Below are 17,788 nucleotides of genomic sequence, written 5' to 3'. Positions count from 1 at the left end.
CATCACCCACGGCCTGGCAGGTCCCCAACCTCCAGCTCCCAGCCCCCTGGGGTATCCGTGAAGACTCGGGGCTATTGGGGTCCACGTCCCCCCGTAGCTGGGTGCAGAGGGCTGCCCTGCGCTGCGGGGCCGTGCGGTAGGAGAGGGGTGGGCTGTTACGGCAGAGCTGCAGGATGGACACAGTCGAGACCTCGGCATGCTGGGTCGCATCCTGCCACCGCGGGAAGGAGCTGGGGCAGGCTGGGAGCTGCAAGACCCAAGTGCGTATAGAGAGTGGGCAAGGGCTCCCGGCTCCCCGGTGAGTCACACGCTCGTCTCGGCCAGGAGCCGAGCGTCCCTGGAACGTGGGCAGACTGTGCCATGGCGGCCCCGACGGCGATGACCACTTGACCTCGAGCAGCCGGGTGCGCCGAGCACCCGCGAGAGCCTGAGCCGCACCAGGGCGGCCGTCTGAGACGGGAGCTGGGACGTGACAGGCTGCTCCAGCCAGAGCCTCTAATAACAGGATTGATTTCCTTGTGCCCCCGTGACGGCCCTGAGCCAAGGCAGACTTCGCCCTGGCTTTAATGAGCAGGCACTGCTAAATTAAAACACAGGTTCGTCACCATTGACGCTCCTGCAGCACTAGCTGAGGCTGTTTCAACTCAAGGCAGCAGTGAGCAAGGAGCAGCCCCCTTGCTCGGGTGGGGAAGGGGAGGTCGGGCATGTCGCTGCCGAGACAGACGGTGCCTGGAGTGGGGGAACAGGAGGAGGGCCCCGGGGTGCCAGCCCGGCTGGGAATGGCTTCACCCAAAGCCACCGTGGGCCCCTGAGCACCCTCCGAGCACTGGGTGCTCCCCTGGGTGCAGTGTGCCTGTGAGGCCTCCCCCCGCACTCCCCAAAATGGGTGGCATTTCCACAGGGAGGCAGATGCTGCTGGCACAAGGCTGTGGGTCACCCTGGAAGGAGCTGCTGGATGGGTGCTGCTGTGCGTGCTGGGTGCCGTTGTACACACGGTGTGTACCCCGTGGGTGCTGCTGTGCGTGCTGGGTGCCATTGTACACACGGTGTGTACCCCATGGGTGCTGCTGTGCGTGCTGGGTGCCGTTGTACACACGGTGTGTACCCCATGGGTGCTGCTGTGCGTGCTGGGTGCCATTGTACACACGGTGTGTACCCCGTGGGTGCTGCTGTGCGTGCTGGGTGCAGTATCCCACGGGTGCTGCTGTACACACATAGCGCTATACCCCATGGCTGCTGCTGTGTGTGCTGGGTGCTGTCCCCCATGGGTGCTGTTGTACGCACGGTGCTGTATCCCACGGGTGCTGCTGTACACACACATAGTGCTATACCCCATGGGTGCTGCTGTGCATGATGGGTGCTGTACCCCACGGGTGCTGCTTTATAAAATGCGCTGTCCCCCATGGGTGCTGCTGTACACACACACGATGCTGAACCCAACTTGTCCAACCTCTGCTGGGGGTCCCTTTGCCCTGGGTCCCCTCTGGACCACAAGCTCTGGGCCAGGTTGGGGCATGTGCACTGCAGAGATGCCCACGGGCTCCCGCTAGCCACCAAAGGAAGGGAAAAGACCCCACGTGGGGACTGTGTCCTTGATCCAGCATCAAGACTGTGGGCACTGTTCCCCTCTCCTGTACGTCACCCTTGAAATAAGCAGCTGGATTTTCCTCAAAGTGGGGTGTCCTGCTGAAGTCAAAGCATCAGCGTCATCCCCGCGTGGTCCCTCTGCATCCCCCGGTGCCTGAGGACCAGGTCCTCTGGCTCGCTGGCTCTGTGCCGCAGTCATTGGGCTGGAAATCCCTGTGGGACCACCACGTTTAGGGCCCAGCACCCAGCACAGGCCCCTCTCTGCCACTCCGCTGCCTGCTCGCACCAGCCACGCGTGGTGCATTCAGTGTTTGAGGGCCCCTGGTTCCCCAAAACCAGCGTGACTTTGGGAACAGCTCCTAGGCTGGGACCCCAGAGACTCTGGGTCACCATTTGCAGCTGCGCCCAAGGGAGCAACGCGTCAGGTCCCCAAAACCACGTGTGAACCCCAGGACTGGTGCAGCCTCGGATGCTTGTCCTGAGGAAGGGACCCAGGGACAAAGTGGGGTCCCCTCTTGGGGGACTGGCAAGGAGGCAGAGCAGGCGGACCAGCCCGTGAACGTGGCCATGCTGCGAACATCCACTGAGCCACGGGGAAGGGAATGTTTCCCTGGAGCCGCTGCCCCCATCCCCATCTCCACCGCTTCCAGACCAGATGAGGATGCTGCTGCCCCCATCCCTCCCGGAGATGCACGGAGAGGGTCCCCAGCGAGGAGGGATCCTCGCTTTCCGGCTTTTGAGCTGTTCAGGTCCCGCCTTCCAGGCAGGAGACGCGGTGAACACTGAGCCAATGGGAAGTGCCCTCTCCTGGCCTTGCATTCACCGCTGCAGTATGTTAGCAACTCATAATCATCCTGCGATTAATTAGTGGCTCCTAGAGCATCTGTCCCCATTCCAGTACTGCTCTCCGAAGCGGAAAACCAGCTTTAGAGCCACCACGAAGTTGCAGCCTTGGCTTGGGGTTTCTCACCTCGCAGGGCGAGGGGGAGCATCGGTCTCGGTGGGGTCGGTGGCACCGCTTTCCCCTGCCTGACATGGGGACATCCCTGCGCTGGGAGCATCTCCCAGTCGCGACCACGTCCCCTTCCCCGGGGAGCAGAGCTCAAGGCAAGGGGCTGCGGGGGGATGGATGCAGCGAGGGGGTGACAGGGACCAGCCCAGCGAGGGGAACGGGGCCCAGTGGGGACACCCACCCACCCCGAGCCCCCCGCTTCCCTGTGCGCACTCCAGCTCAGATCTGTCCCCCTCCTGCTCCAGGACAGGAGATCCCTGGCCAGGCCACCACTCTCAGCATGTTGCAAAACTGCAAGGATTTCAAACCTGGAGTCTTTTTGCAACCCCTGCCCCAAATTTTACAGCAGGGCGATGCAGAGACATCCCTAACTGACGGAATCGCTCTCAGCATCTTGCAAAACAGCCCAGGCTTCAAACCAGGAGCTGTTTCGCAAAGCCCCCCTGGTTTTTAGAGGAGGGCGACCATCTAAGATAGGGGTAAACACAGTCTTTCCCGTGGCGAAGCGGCGGCTGTCCTACCCTCCTCCCGGGGCTCCCGGATACAGGACGAGCAGCCAGGCGGTACAGGAGATAACTTTATTGAATCCAATGGTGTTAGACAGACGACCGAGAAGAGACATGCCGTTTGGTGCGGGCAGCGTGGGCAGCAGGAGCTGACTTGGTGCAGGGCTGGATTTGTTGCTGTCTTTAAGTAACATCCTCAAGCCTTTTTCCGGGCTTTCCTTTGATACTTTTTTTTTTTTTTAAATTGCGCTTAAGTAAAAACAACGAATCGTGGAAAGAGTCCAGATGGTGTTTGTTCCCTATGATTGTTCCCGCAGCTATGTACAACGTCAGATCTGTGGGGTTGGGTTTGTCGACATCAGGTATAAAATGGAGCGAGTTTACAAACTTCGCGAAGGCAAGGATAAAGCAAAGACAGACAGGCGAGAGCAGTAGAAATCTGGACCAAAATCTTAAAGAGAAATTTAAAAAGTGCTATAAAACCCCTCGGCAGGAATACCATGCAGTTAAGAAACACAAAACCCAGTCAATTACACAGATCATCTAAAACAGGGATTTTTGTCCATTTCATCGTTTATTTAATTAAAAAAAGGTTGTTTGTCTTTAATAGAAAAAAGCTAAAATTGTAAGGTTCGGGCCACCGGGCAGCAGTAGCTAGAGGGTGAAGGAGAGCGGGGCGCTGGCACGTCCCAGCTCCGGCCCCTCGGAGGGCTCCCGGCACTCAGCGGGGCACCGCCGGGGACAGCGAGGGGACGAGTTAGTGCAATTTTTGTCCCCCCCCGCCCCGGCTGTGGCCGGTGGCGCCGTGCCCGCGTGCTCAGCACCACCGTGCCAGCCAGGGCCAGAGGGGCTCAGCCCGCCCCACGCTTGGGGGCACCAGGGGCTCGATGTCACGCAGGAGGAAGCTCCCAGGCCCGTCTCCTTCACCTGGGTAACCCCAGCGAAATTCCTTCCCACCCCGTGCCACGCACCGGCCTCAGGGCACGTCTGGTGGCATCACCTTCCCGTCCCCTGGTGTGACGTGGACCTCGGGGGTTCCTCCTGATTTACACCACCCGTTCGCCACCCTGCTCCAGCTGGCTCAGCAGCGCCGGGAGGAGCATGGCAGACCAGAGAGACCCGTGCTGGCCTGGGCGATGGGGTGACAGGGCGACAGGAGCCGGAGAGCGAGGAAGGAGGCAGCAAAGCCCGGGAAGGGGGCTGGGGCAGCGGGGATGCCCAGCGGCACGGCCCCGAGGCCACTGCGAGGGGTTTGGTCGGTGTCTCAGTGGCTTAGGGGAGGCAACGGGGCATCACCAGGGCTGGGGGCACCGCAGAGGTGCCCTGTCCCCTTTGTGGCCCCAGGCACGGGAGCCCCGAGGAGGGGAGAGGGGCTGGAGGGGAGGGCAGGGTGCCCACCGCCGGCCTCTAGCGACTGCTGGGCGTGTGTCTCGTACAATCAGAAAAGAAGTCAGCACAGCACAGTTATCACAGAGAGTACAAAAAAGGAAAAGACACGCAGGGCCGGGCCCCACCAACTCACGCAGGTCGTTCGAGTACGGATCTATTTACAGCGAGTCCTTAGCCTACGGCGGCAACGCAAGAGAAGGCAAACGAAAAGCCCTAGCGGCCGAGCCGGCGCGGGGAGGGAGGGAAATCCCCGGGCAAAGGGGTCCGGCCGGCCCCGGGGCTTGGCGGCGAGGGGCTGCGACGCAAACCGACACAGGGGGGCCGACGGGGTGGCTGCGGGGCCGAGACCACCTGGCCAGGGGCTGTCCGGCCCCCCATCCGGGCTTGGGGGGGGGGATGCGGGCAGCGAGTCGGCTGGAGGCAGCCAGCGGCGCGCGGGCCCGCGGCGAGGCCGTTGGACGGACAGGGAAGTGAGCACCATGGGTCGCGCCGGCAAGGCAAGAGGCGCCGGCTGAGAGCGCCGGCGCCTCGAGAGCACCAAGGGCAGAGGTGCCAGCAGCCTCCGAGCGGCGCCGGTGGCAAGGCAGGGCCGTTGAGAAGTTGCCCAGCAAGGAGGGGCGTGAGGCATCCCCGAAAGCCGTGCCAGCTGCGGCTGGCCCCCGCGGGCTGCCTGGTGCCCACAGCAGTGGCATTTGGGCACAGCACCAGCTCGGCAGCCTTGGACCCGGGGTCACCTCTCCTCGAAAGATGCTCCAGGAGAGATGGGCCCAGGCGAGCCCATCCCGTCCACTCAGGCTGGGCTCCTGGCTGCATTTGGGAGCAGAGTTGGACCACGGTGCAGGGGTGACTGGGACCCCATCTTGGAGCAGGACGGAGCCTGGCTGGGCACGGGGACGGCGGCCCTACGAAGCACATGGCAGCCGTGTACCCGTCCCCAGCATGCAAGCAACGGTACCAGTGCTGGCAGGCCATAGCATGGCCGTGCACAAGCTAAGGCCAGTGCCCTGCTCCTGTCCTTGGGGGACGTCCTGCTCCAGGCCTTGGGGACGCTAGCGGGCTGTGCCAGCCCCAGCCCCGCGTCTCCCTCGCCACGGGGCCCAGGGATTAAGGCAGCGTGGCAGCACCGGGGCTGATCCCCTCCGTGTCAAGAGCCTCGCGCCCAGCACTGTGTGCTCGGGTCGAGGGCACTGCAGGGCCTCAGGCGCTCGCGGGCAGCGGCGCGGGGGAGGCGCAGCCCCGACGGGGCGCCCGGGGTGTCCCCGGAGAGCCCTGGCAGACCTGGTGCTGCAGGGCCGGAGGGGTGCCGTGCACGCCAGCACCGAGACTTGGGGACCCGCGGCATGGGAATGACCCCCCAGCACGGCGTGCCAGCCCATGCCAACAGCCCAGCAGCACGCAGGGGCCACAGGGTGGGTGGTGGCCCCGGCAGCAGGGGGGACACGCGGCTATGGGGCCGCGTGGGGAAGGGGTGGCAGTGCCCTGGCCGCACTCGGCGCCTTGGCCAGCGCGGGGTCCCGGGAGGAGGAGGTGCCACCAGGGGCGGTGGCCTGGTGGGAGACCCCGTCCCCAGGGCCGGGCTCTGCCTTGTGCTTTTGGAGAGAGGGGAGCCGCCAGGCATGGGGCTGCTCCGGGAGCATCCCGCTGCCACCGGATGCCAAGTCCCGTCTCAGCCAAGCTGCAAGGCCCCGGGAGGTGGATTCAGGGACTGGAGATCGTCCAGTGAGCACCAGTTTTCGTGACAGAGGTGGTTTGAGTGGTGGAACCGACGGCTGCAAAAGAAACCAAAAGGAAAGGGAGCCGCTCGAGGGGAAGCGACGGGCACCAGGCCGCGGGCTCCAGGCCGGGAGAGAGCAAAGAAGCAGAACAAAAAAAAAGGGACCAAAGCAAAGTCTGGACTCGGCCAATGGAAAACGGGGGTGGGGGGAAATAAAATAAAATAACCAAAGTGGGGTTTATTGGGCTGTCCTGGTTGCAGCGGCTGCCATGCAGGTTGAACAGGGAACATACAGAGATAGCGGCAAGAGCCGTACTCCTCCTCGCGCTCGCCCGTCGCCCGCTGGGGCTCCGCCGGAGGGCGGCAGGCGCTTCCCGCGGCAGCAGCTCCTTCGTCGCGTGCCTGCCGCCGCCGCGCGGGGGGCTGGGCGGAGAGGGACGCGGAGAGGGACGCGCAAACGCCAAGCGCCCACGCTCTCATTCGGCGGCCGCACGCTGCTCCCGCGCCCCAAGCTTCATCCCAGGCGGCTCCCGCGGGGTCCCTGCCCCACGCAGGGGCCTTCCTGCAGCTGTGGCTGCCTGCAGCGGGTGCCTGGCCACACGGGTCACCCCTGCCCCAAAGCCCCAGAGTTTGCAAGAGAGACAGAAAAAAAAAAACAAAAAGAGAAACCAGGATTCTCCTACCCCCAGAGTCGGGAGGGGAGACGGCACCTCGTGCTCGCCCACGGATGAGCCGAGCTTCCCCACGCTCCGCCAAGATGTGCCGGAGCCCAAGTCCTCTCCGCTCGCTTGCCAGCCCCGCGCTCCAGGATACCAAAGGAAAAGAAGAGCAGCCCGGCGGGAGCGACGGCTGGCGTCTGGCTCCCCTCCGCCTGGGCCGGCACGTCTGGGCCTCACAGAGTCGACTGCAGGTCGGGATCCACCATGGTCTCTCGGTCCGGAGACTCGATGTAGTTGGCGGCCTCCTGGAGCTTCAGCAGCATGGCCATCTGCAGGGAAAGGGCGCGTGGGGCCCGTGTGAGCCGCTGCTCGGCTCAGCCCGGAGCGCACTTCTTCATCCCCACGGTGGCAGTGGGCGATGAGGAGCGCGTGGGACCAAGCCAGATGGGGACAAAAGGTCCCTGGCTGTCCCCCGGGCAGGATGAGCGTCCTCCAGCACCCCGGGGAAGCTGGGGACGCATCCTTGCCCCCTGGAGACCCAAGAGCACCCAGCACTCCTTGCCCTCCCATACAAACTGGCCATCCCAAGAGACACCTTAAAGTGTAAAGCAAGGCCCAGAGATGCTGCAAATCCTTTTCCGTTGGGTCCAAATCCGGCCTTGGACCCAGCCAGCACTGCCAAGGCTGAGCGTGCCAAGGCAGGGCAAGCAGGCAAGCCACAGCACAGCAGCTGGCACCATCTGCGGCAGCCTGGTGTCCTCTAGCAGCCTCTCCGCGTGTGACCCGCGGGGACATGTGTGTGCGCAAGCCCCGGTTAGTGTGTGCGTGCACGCAGCTCTGCTTGCGGATATGATGCTTCACACTGCCAGGTAGGATGCGGCAGGCCACGCCGGGCCCGCTTGCTGGCCAGTGCTCGTCACAACATGGTTTCGGGGCCACCAGTGCCACCGTTCTGCACCCATCGCTCCTCCCAGGAGCGAGCAAGGTTTCTGCATCACTAAATCTGGCTTCTTAAACAAAAAAACCCTGGAAAATGATGCGCAGTTTGATGCTGCTCTCTCCCTGCAACCAGCACCACCCTGTCCCCCTCGTGGTGCCCGGTACAACCCGTGACACAGCCATACCAGAGGGTCCGCGTCCAGGGAGCTGGGCGTCGTGTCTTTGACGGTGCGCTCCTCGGCAGGGGAAACGGTGCTGTGGGGCCCGATGGTGGGTGGGGGCAGGTGGTAGAGCTTGGACTGGTCCTGCTGCGCTGATGGCCAGGGCAGGGTGTCCCGCACCCACTCCACGGGGTCCTCCCATGCCGCCTTCTGCCCATGGACCTGCAGGCAAGGAGCAAGAGGCAGCCGGTTCTTCATCACAGGCTGGAGCTCCGTGTCATAGTGTCCAAGCTCTGGGCACGGTGTTACCTCCCGCTACAGGGGTCAGGGCAGGGAGCGACAGAGAAGCCATCTGCACCCGTGGTCACAGCACCTCCCTTCTCCCCATCCCGTTGGACTGCTGCGCCAGCATGTCCCCTCGGAGCTGGGCCCAGGTTTGTGCCCCTATGAGCCCTTCTAGGTACCTTGAGCCCATCTTTTGCCCCTTCCTGCAGGTAGGGGATGATTGAGTTATTCCACAGGTCGATGAACCAGGTCCGGAAATCCTCAATTCCAATGGGGCAGGACAGGAAGAAGCAGGGACCTGCAGAGAGAGAAGGCAGAGAGCAAAGATGGGAGTCTGGTCCCCCTGTGTCAGCCACCGGCCTGAATCCATGCCAGCCCAGTGTCAGGGCAAGGAAACCCTGCTGCCAGTCTCGGGGCTGTGGAAGGCACCCTGGGCTTGACTGTGTCCCGGGAGCAGCACCCAGCACAGTATCTGTCCAAAATGCGGGAGGAGAAAGCAGGGTCCCAGCAAACAACGGGGTTCCCAACATCCATCTGTGTCCCCAAGAGTGTGGCAAGGCAGAAGGAGACCAGCCTGGGAAAACCCAGCTCCTCTGCAGCCATCAAGGGAGGCAACTTTGGCCAACACCACAGTGACAGGTTGCATAGGGCCAGGGGACCGATGACACCCAGACAAGGGTCTGAGTGGTATCTCAGCGAATCACCCACAGTTGTGTGGGGCTGGAGGGTGAGGGACAGTGCACTGGCTCCCCAAGCTCCTTTGGGGGTATTTCATCCCCGTCCCATGTTCCTCCCATGGCCTCCCGCCGGTGCGAGGTAGAGGAGGGAGGCGTGCGGCCAAGCTGTACCGATGAGGAAGTCGGAAGTGCTGTGTTTCTCCAGGAAGGTGTGCAAGTGGTACCACAGCTTGGGCACCCAGTCCAGTACACGCAGCAGCTCCTCCTTGTTGGCGTTGACGTCCGTGTCCGACTCGAGCAGCTTCCGCCGCAGGTAGCGCACCAGGAAGCCGTTGGCCGGCTCCACGTTGTTCGAGAAGGTCAGCATCCTGGGGGGAAGAGTCAGGCACTCAGGGCTGGGTCTCCCACAAGCAGCCCTGCTCCCCAGCACCCTTCCCAGGGTCCCTGCACCCTTGAGGAACCTCCTAGCACCCCCGTATCCAGGCTTAGGGGATCTGACTTCTCTGGATCCACAAGGTCTGTGGCTTTGTCCTCATCAGGGTCCCTATGCAGAGGATGTGTCCCCAGGACTGCCCTGGGGACAGGAGTGATGGCCCCTGGGCCTCTCAACCCCATGGGGATGTTCCCCATCCCCATTGGGGCTGTCTGATCCACACCTGAAGCTGAGGTGGAGGCCATGGTTCGGGGTCATCTTCACAGGCTGGTTGGTGGTGCCGATGATGTAGGGGCTGAGAGAGAGCAAGACGGGATCCATGAGAAAGAGCATCCTGCATTACCCCCACCCACAGCAGAGCCTCAGGGCCACCCATGGCAGCAGGCCTGAGCAGAGTGGACACGTGTGGCCCTGCAGTCCCGTCCCTGCGAGCCCAGCGGGAGCGTGTGTGCACCTGGGAGGCTGTGCTGGAGGGGGGACGCAGCCGGGCACTCACCATTTGTGGTACTTGCAGGTGAGCGCGCCGTTGACGAGCTCACTGATGGAGCCCGCCTCGCTGAGGTCGTCCAGGAGGATCACCAGCGGCACGTCCGCCGTGCCTGTCTCCCGGTCGATCTGGTTAGCCAGGTTGGAGAGGTACAACTGCAGGTCCTGCAACGAGAGGGGACAAGCGTCATGTGTGGGGCCGTGCTGTGGCATCAGCGCCAACGCGAAGAGCCCCGGCTCCCATATGCCTTCACCTTGCAGGACTGCTGGTGCATGTTGAAGGTGCTGACGATGCCCTCAGTGACGTCCCGGCCCGAGCGCTCCACCAGGTACTCGGCCAGGCGGTTGGTCAGGTAGGTCTTGCCGGTGCCGCTGGGTCCCGAGAGGATGAGACGCCGGTGCTTCAGCAGGAGGCTGATATAATGCTGCATCATGGGCTTGGGGATGAGCGTCTCAAAGACCAGGCTGTCCACGCACTTCTCCTTCAAGCCTGCAGGCAGGGCAGGGCTGAGGGTCCCGCTCTCCCCCCACGGCACTGCAGGCCAGGGAGGACGGGACAGTGATGGAGGCCTCTCGGCTACACTGACCTTTGAGCGTCACGGCGATGCTGGTCAGGCCCCGGCGGCACAGCGGCAGCTCCGGCGGCTCCGTGTCCAGGACCCGCTTGATGTGGCTGATGCTGTAGCCATAAACGGACTCAGTGCTGAGCCCCAGGGTGGAAGCAGGATCCATCTTGGTGACATAATCCTACACGGAGAAGGGCAGGACTGTCAGCACCCCAGGCCCTGAGGGCTGGCAGAAGGCAAAAAGGTGCTCAGCAGCTCCAGGAGGCCCCAGAAAGGACCCGGGCTGTGCAGCGCCAGACACAGATGAGAAGGTGGAGGGAGCAGGGGGAAAAGGATAGTGCTCAGAAGAGGGGTCCTTGTGTTCCTACCTTGAAGACCTGGCAGACAGCCTCATCCAGCATCTTCCAGTCAATCTTCCCGCTCACCTTGGTCCAACCCAGGAAAAACTCCTGCTGCTTGAGGTCCTAGGGGCCAAGGCAGAAGTGTGCAGAGTTGGAGCACTGTATCCAGCCCTAGATAGGTGTCCTCTGCCCCTCATGTAGGGCCGTGGCTCCACAGCAGGTCAGGCTCCCCATACAACCTGCACTTACCCCCTTGATGATGTGCTGGGGCGGCATGCGCACCACGATCCTCAGCGTCAGCTCGTCCTTCTGGGTGCCAGCGCTGACAGCGTCCATAGGGGACACATCTGGAGACAGAGCAGAGTTAGGCTGTGCCAACACAGCGAGCTGAGCCACAGGGCCTGACCATGCCTAGCCTGAGATGGAGCCTGCCATGGCCAACCATGACACCACCAGTGTGACAGGGCCCCCTGTGCAGCCATCTCTGGATTAGCGGGAGCATGCTCCCACCAGATGCCTCCTCCCAAGGGCTTGGGCCACGCTGTGCCACAGGGAGACCCTCTGCGGGGCACGGGTGGGCTGACATCCCCATGCAGGGCCCGACACCAGGTGGCCAGCCCTCCCAGGGATGCTCCCGCATCACCCCTCATGTGCAAGTCCATGCCCCAGCCCTTCCCTGTCCACCAGCTGCTCCACCACGCCCACCTGCATCCGCCAGGCTGGGGCTGAAGGCATGGCCAAGGGCAAGACCCAGCGAGCGCCGCGGCGAAGAGGAGGCCGATGTGCTCGTGATGTGTCCGGGTATGGAGCCTGGCACCGACGAGGGCCCCGGAGCCACTTTGAGCCGGTCATTCTCAGCCTTCAGGAGATCCACCTCCAGCTGGAGGAGAACCACGTTATAGCCCAGAGAAGAGGGCTGAATGCGGGCAGCATCCCAACATGGGGCTCAGAGACCACAGACACCAAGGAGCTGGGCTCTTGGCTCCGAGGCCCCCATCCCCAGCACCCCAGGGTCCATGCCGTGGCCAGGGGCTTCAAGAAAGGGGTCTGGCAGTGGTTCGGGATCCCAGCCCTCACCTGCATGTTGTGCATGGTCTCCCGCAGCTGCTCCAGCTGATGGGCTGAGTTCAGGGCCTCCAAGCGGATGTCTGTCAGCTTCATCTCCTTCTCCCACAGCTCTGACCGCAGCTCTGACACCTCTTTCTTCTCTGGCTCCCCCTCGCTGTGGGCCTGGAAGAGCCTGTGCCAGAGGAGACATCAAAGCTTGCTCGAATCTAGGGCAGGCACTTGCAGAATGGAGCCAGGCACTGGGATCAGCCTTTCCTGCTCTGTGCCGCCTGCCCCGGACACACGTACTCAGCCGTGTCGATGCCCACGGAGGAGGACGTGGAGGATTTGATGGAGGGTGAGGCGGTCTCCGTGGAGCCATGCTGCAGCTTGGGGGAGGACGGGGCCGACGAGTCCGGCGTGGCGATCTCCTCAATATCCGAGTAGGACGAGGCTGATTTGGGCCCCTTCTTGATGCTGAAGGCCTTGTTGAAGGAGCTTCGCAGCTACGGGAGACAGAAAGTCCATCTTTAGGAACAGCCAGCCCGTATGGCTTTTCAACCACAGGTCTGGCACAGCCCCATCTTGCCCCGAGGCAGGAGTATGGCCCCCATCTGCTCAGGACCAATGGACAGTTCAACTCAGGACCAGTGACACCATATCCATCACCAAGGCAGGAGCAAGCGCTACCACCACCACTGCCCCGGGGAAGGCACCGGCCCGACCCTACTCTGCTGACATACAGTGGCACATGGCCCTTCACACAACCCTCTAGACACAGTCCCAGCCTGGATGGCATCAATCCCCACGGAGAACCCACGTCCCTGTGGGGCTCCCCCAGCACCCACATGTTGGGGGCGTTTGGGGACCACCACAGTGCCTTGGTCCACGGGGAAGGGCTGGCTCCAACCTCACATTCCTCCCAGAGCCACCATCCCAGCAAGCGCACCATGGGGTGCCCTAGCCACCACAGAGCCTAGGTCTGGGTGCAAGGGGACAATTCCAGCCCCAACCTCCCCTCTGCTGTGCGGGGTCCTGCTGGGACCTGCTGGAGGGCGCAGGGGGCCAGCCACCCTGCTGGAGGAGAGCTCAGTGTGCGAGGGGTGGGTCAGCGTCGCGGCCGGGCATGCAGCATGCACACACTGCGCACAGCACACACAGAGCGACGGACAGGTGAGCGGCGTGCTGAGGCCAGGGAGGGCGGATGGACACAGGGGCGAAACCGTGCCTGCATCCCGCTTACGTGCCACCAGCCTCCGGGGGAGAAGCAGGATGGGCACCCCGGGGTGTCCCGGGCTCACAGCACATGCCCTGCAGGGCCAGAGCCTGCTCCAAGGGCAGGCGGCAGGAAAACGGGCCAGGGAGCAGGCAGGATCTGGCCCATCTCCTAGCAGGCACTGGGCAGGCTGGCCTGGGTGTCCCCTCGAAAAGGGAAAATGCTGCATTTCAATGTAAAGAACAAGGTGGGTGTCAAGCTTTGCCGATGGCTGAAGAGCAAGGAAACCCTGCATGGGTCCTGATGGGGACAGAACAACTCCAGACCTGTCGGTGGCCCTGGGGACACATTGGAGCATCCCAGGCTCCCGCAAGGCCATAGCTCAGGAGCCTGCGGCCATGCCGCTCTCCAGAGTGGTCCTGGGGTTGGATGAGGAGCTGTGGGTCTGTGCTGGGCACCACGATGCCTCACACATGGCCCCGGCAAGCAGAGATGGGCAACACTGTGCCACAGGGTCACAGGCAGGTAGACCTGGAGCCAAGGTCCCTTCCACTGCCCACGGGATCCTGGCTGCAGGGAGTCAGGATGGTCCCCATCTACTGAGCCCTTCCTGCCGCCTCGGTGCTCCCCTGCCAGCTGGCCCAGTGCCCTGGCGGCTCTGTCCCAGCCACCATCATCCCAGCTGCAGCGCCTGAACCCAACAAGTCTAAAAAGGACATGGGAAACACGCCTGCAACCCTCAGGGTCCCTCTCCAAAACCACGGCCATTCATCCATTTTGGAGGCCACCGTCCCAAGCTTTGTGGTGGGTGCTCCATGCTCTGAGACACCCCTGCGAAGCGAAGCTGTCCCAGGGCAGTCCAGCCCCTGCGCCTGCCTGGGTATTTTGACCTTAACGCCCCGTGAAGCAACCAAGGCGTTGCGTGGCCTGGCGCGGGGCACTGGAGTGGCCCATACGGGGGGTTAGAGCCGGTGGGATGGATGGGATGGTTAGTGGCATGAGTGCCGTCCCACTGGAAATGGAGCGAGCGCCCTGGCCGGGCACAGCATGGGGTGGAGGGGACGGCATAGGACTTACCTCGTACACCTGGAAAAAAAGGGTTGAGGTCAGCATAGGGGGAGAGAAACAAAACAAAGCAAGACTTAATCACACGTCCAGCTCGGAGCTGCCTGGGTGCAGGGAAGTGGCCGGATAGCCGAGGTGTCTGTGGGGCCAGGACCTGGCACCCTGGATGGCTAGCACCAGCACGGGGTGGGAGAAACACATGGGAAAGAACACGAGGGACCAGGCGTGCAGGACCAGGGCTCGAAAACTCCCGGAGGGGCTGGAGAAGTCCCAGAGAAGGCCCCAACTGGCATATCAAGACACAAATCCATGGTGGCTACATGCTCCTCACCAGTGCTGTCCTCAGGGGACAGAGGGGACTGACACCATGATGCCAAAATGGACAGAGAATGGCTGGCTCATGGGGCTGACCCCAGCCAGACCCCACCAGCAGCTCCCCCAGCCCCAGTCCTCCCACCAGCACCCTATCCAACCCACCCAGCTCTTTTTCTTCTTTTTCTTGGCGTCGGCGTCCTTGCTGCTGCCGATGCTGGAGTGGCTGGTGATGCTGTTGAGGCTGGAGATGCTGTCGGAGGAGTTTTGCCGCTTGATGCGCAACTCTGGGGCCAGCGAGAGAAGCCAGAGAGCAAGAGAGACCAGGAACAAAATTGTCAGCCCATTTGCCCCCACGCTGGAGCCACCCGCGCACCCCTCCCAGCCTGCTTGGTGACCACTGCAATGCTTTCCTCCTCCCCAAGGGCACCCTGCTCCCTCAGGCCCACCCAAACACCTTCTCTGCTCTCAGAGCCGCCCTGGAAGACAACCTGGAGCTCAGGCACTACGTGGGTGCTGCCACTCAGGGCAGCGAACCCAAACCTGCGGTGCCAGGCCTCACCTTTGGGCGTGATGTCAGTGCCATTCAGGGCCCCTTGGATCACAGCTTGGGCCTCCGAATTCTTCTTCTTCAGGAAGTCGATGGTCTCCCGCAGGTCCAGCAGCTCCGTGTCCTGGGAAGGTGGAGCCAGGAGCCATGGAGTGCATCCCGCCAGCGCAGGGGCCACAGCAGGTTCACCCCGGGTGCAGGAGTGCAGACCTTGCCGATTCCCCAGCCCCACAACCAACCTCCTGCAATGGGTGGGGGATCTCTGCACCACCAGTGCCACCCCAGTGCCCACCCAGGGCCCCTCGTGGCACCCACCTTCTCCTCAGCAGTCTCAGCCAGGTGCCGCAGGCGGGACGTCATGCTCACCAGGCTCTGCTCGAAAGCTGCAACCAAGTTGGCCTGGGAGAGATGGAGAGATGGGTGAGCACCCACTGCCAGGAGAGCACTCGCTGTTGGGGGAGCACCTGCTGTTGGGTGGCTTTGCCGAGACCCCTGAAACCACTTGGCCTGGGACACAGGAGGCTGGAGAAGGAGTTTCTCTTGGTGGAGGAGAAACCAGTGGTAGGGGAGGACAGAAACTGGTGCAAGAGTAGGTGCTGAGTGCCAAGTTGGGGCTGACCACAGGGACAGTGCGTGCCCAAGCTGGGCAGGGAGATGGGATCCACCTGGAAGGCTCTGCAGGATGATCTCCCTCCACTCTGTGGCCCCAGTATCAGGCCCTGAGTCCCAATCAAGGGCCATGGCAGGCAGGTTCTTGGGGGGTCCCAGAGGGAGAGCAAGGCTCCTGCGGGTGCAGGCAAGCACCAGCCCCCCATGACACGAGCAGCCTGTCCTGCATCGAGCGCTGAACGGACGGCGCAAGGCCAGGATGCAGGGACGCGGGGCTGGGCTGGCTCCCACAGGCACTCACGTTAGCCGACAGCTGGGACGTCAGGGTGGCCACCTTCTCCTGCGAGGACTCCAGCTCACGGCGCAGCTTGCGGATTTGCTGCGGGGAAAGAGCAGAGGGAGTGAGAGGGGCCGGGCACTCGCCTGCGCCGCGGCGGCAGGGCTGGCGGGGCCAGGCGGCGAGCGGAGGGCGCGGGCTCACCTCGGACTGCATCTTCTCCTCAGCCTGGCAGTGCAAGGGCAAAGAGAGACAGACAGAGGCGGGCAGTCAGGACGGCAGCAAGGCATGGACAGGCTCAGCACGAGGCAGAGGCATGCACAGAGCCCCCCCGCACCGCTCAGCCCCTCTTTTCCCCCCCCCCTTCACAGCCCACAGCCATGCACAAGGCGCCGCAGCCCTGCAAGGGCATCCTGCCCGGAGGTGGCGCTTACGGAGGAGTAGGTGGAAGAAGCGCTTGACGCCAAGGACAGCACCGATCCGTGAACTGCAACAGAGGAAAACAGGCCGTGTCAGGCTGCCCCCGGCCCGGGGGGCGGCAGCGCTCCCCGCGGGGTGAATGCGCAGGGTATCGCAGCGGGGTGAGGACCGCCTGGCAGAGGGGCTGTGCGAGAAGCCAGCAATCCGGGGAGAAGCCGAGGGAGGGACGGTGGCTGCACAGCACTGCCCGTTTCTCAGCCAGTGAATTCCCCGGATGCTGCCCGGACGCTTGCTGCTACCATCACTTGCAGTACGGCATGGGGAGCGCCCTCACTCCATGCTCTCCTCTCTGGCTGAGCCTGGGACCTCTGCCACCCTCCCTGGCTGCCCGGATCTCCTCCCTCTGATGCCACTAGTGCCAACGCAGGGACGCTGGGCACTGCCAAGCACCCACAGGGCTTGAACCTGCTCTGCCAGGCACCCGCGTGGGTCAGAGCTGGTGGTGGCCTGGAGCTCTGCACTTAGCCCCTCCGGGCTGGCTTCCCCATGCACCGATGCTGAGGACTGCACGTACCACCCCAGCCATCAGGAGCGCCCCGAGGAAGGGGCAAGGGTCTGGGGCGACACGCCACCCTTCGGCTCCCAGGGAGACCCCCTCGCCGTGGGCAGGGGCGCAGCACACTCTCACCGTCATCCACAGGGTCCCGGAAGGAGCCCGAGCGGATCATGCCCTTGGGCTTGTCTGCCAGGGAGAGGGTGCTGCCCATCTGGGACGTGCTGTACAGCTCAAAGGTGGAGTCGTGGGTGGGGATGCTGTTGGAGCGGGTGATCCGCGGGGTGGTGGCGGCAGTGGGGCTCACTGCAAGGAGAAGGCAGGGGAGAAGCAGGGTCAGAGTCACGCCAGTTCCCGAGCCGGGCCCAGCAATCAGGGTCAGGAAAGCCGGGGTGGGAGTGATCCACAGGAGCTGGGAGGGGGAGAGGAAGCAGGGATCGCGGTCCCAAAGCAGAGGGACTGGAGGAAAGCTAAACTGCAGATTTACACCTCGAGGGCCTGGACCCCAGCACCTGAGGCGATGTTGCACGGTGAATGCAGAGCTAAGAAATAAATACAACACTCTGTGGCAAAGCAGGCACAACTGTGCTGGAGCCCATCACCTCTGGGTGCATCTCTCACCGCCTGCAGTCAGCAGCCCCAAACCCATTGCCTGCATCTCCCAAACCCTCCGGGAACATCTAGGTCCCAACAAGAGCAGGCAGGACTCATGCCTGGCTCAGCCTGGCCGCGGCCACGGGCACCCTTAGAGGAGCAGGGAGACGAGGGTAGAGCCCCAAGGATGGATCAGACGGCCTAAAATAGAGATGATGTATGTCCCTGTGTCCCCAAGCCGCAACCCAGCACCTTGGTGGGGCCAAAGACACGAGACACCAAGTGTCAGGGCTGCTGGGGGTATCAAGGTGCGGAGAAAACCAGCACCCACAAGAGCATCAGCAATTAGTTGCAGGTCCCGTTACCAGCCGGCCACCGGCCATTGACCCA

General features: G+C 63.2%; 1 protein-coding gene across 3 annotated transcripts in view; it reads right to left on the bottom strand.

Moving 5' to 3' along the window:
- Positions 1-5,128: 5,128 nt before the first annotated feature.
- NAV1 (neuron navigator 1) overlaps positions 5,129-17,788 on the bottom strand; it is a 66,388-nt gene continuing 53,728 nt past the window's right edge. The window contains exons 10-30 of one of the 3 annotated variants that reach the window (XR_010886309.1): positions 16,940-17,110; positions 16,266-16,318; positions 16,036-16,059; positions 15,856-15,933; positions 15,261-15,344; positions 14,958-15,069; positions 14,561-14,682; positions 12,112-12,308; positions 11,833-11,995; positions 11,461-11,635; positions 11,005-11,102; positions 10,783-10,878; positions 10,436-10,595; positions 10,103-10,338; positions 9,859-10,013; positions 9,586-9,657; positions 9,101-9,297; positions 8,432-8,550; positions 7,992-8,189; positions 6,892-7,196; positions 5,129-6,263 (exon numbers count right to left, since the gene is read on the bottom strand). Coding sequence is in view for 2 of the 3 variants with exons in the window: in XM_067310472.1 (XP_067166573.1) it covers positions 7,101-7,196; positions 7,992-8,189; positions 8,432-8,550; positions 9,101-9,297; positions 9,586-9,657; positions 9,859-10,013; positions 10,103-10,338; positions 10,436-10,595; positions 10,783-10,878; positions 11,005-11,102; positions 11,461-11,635; positions 11,833-11,995; positions 12,112-12,308; positions 14,561-14,682; positions 14,958-15,069; positions 15,261-15,344; positions 15,856-15,933; positions 16,036-16,059; positions 16,266-16,318; positions 16,940-17,110 (2,606 nt within the window). In the remaining variant the exon portion in view is untranslated. Of the gene's footprint in view, positions 7,197-7,991; positions 8,190-8,431; positions 8,551-9,100; positions 9,298-9,585; positions 9,658-9,858; positions 10,014-10,102; positions 10,339-10,435; positions 10,596-10,782; positions 10,879-11,004; positions 11,103-11,460; positions 11,636-11,832; positions 11,996-12,111; positions 12,309-14,560; positions 14,683-14,957; positions 15,070-15,260; positions 15,345-15,855; positions 15,934-16,035; positions 16,060-16,265; positions 16,319-16,939; positions 17,111-17,788 lie in introns of all 3 variants that reach the window. The other 2 variants (XM_067310472.1, XM_067310471.1) reach the window with 2 other exon arrangements.

The sequence above is a fragment of the Apteryx mantelli genome, chromosome 25 (assembly GCF_036417845.1).
Source record: "Apteryx mantelli isolate bAptMan1 chromosome 25, bAptMan1.hap1, whole genome shotgun sequence".
In the NCBI taxonomy this organism is placed as follows: domain Eukaryota; kingdom Metazoa; phylum Chordata; class Aves; order Apterygiformes; family Apterygidae; genus Apteryx; species Apteryx mantelli.
The sequence above is the reverse complement of the archived record's forward strand: the minus strand, read 5'-3'. Positions and strand labels throughout refer to the sequence as shown.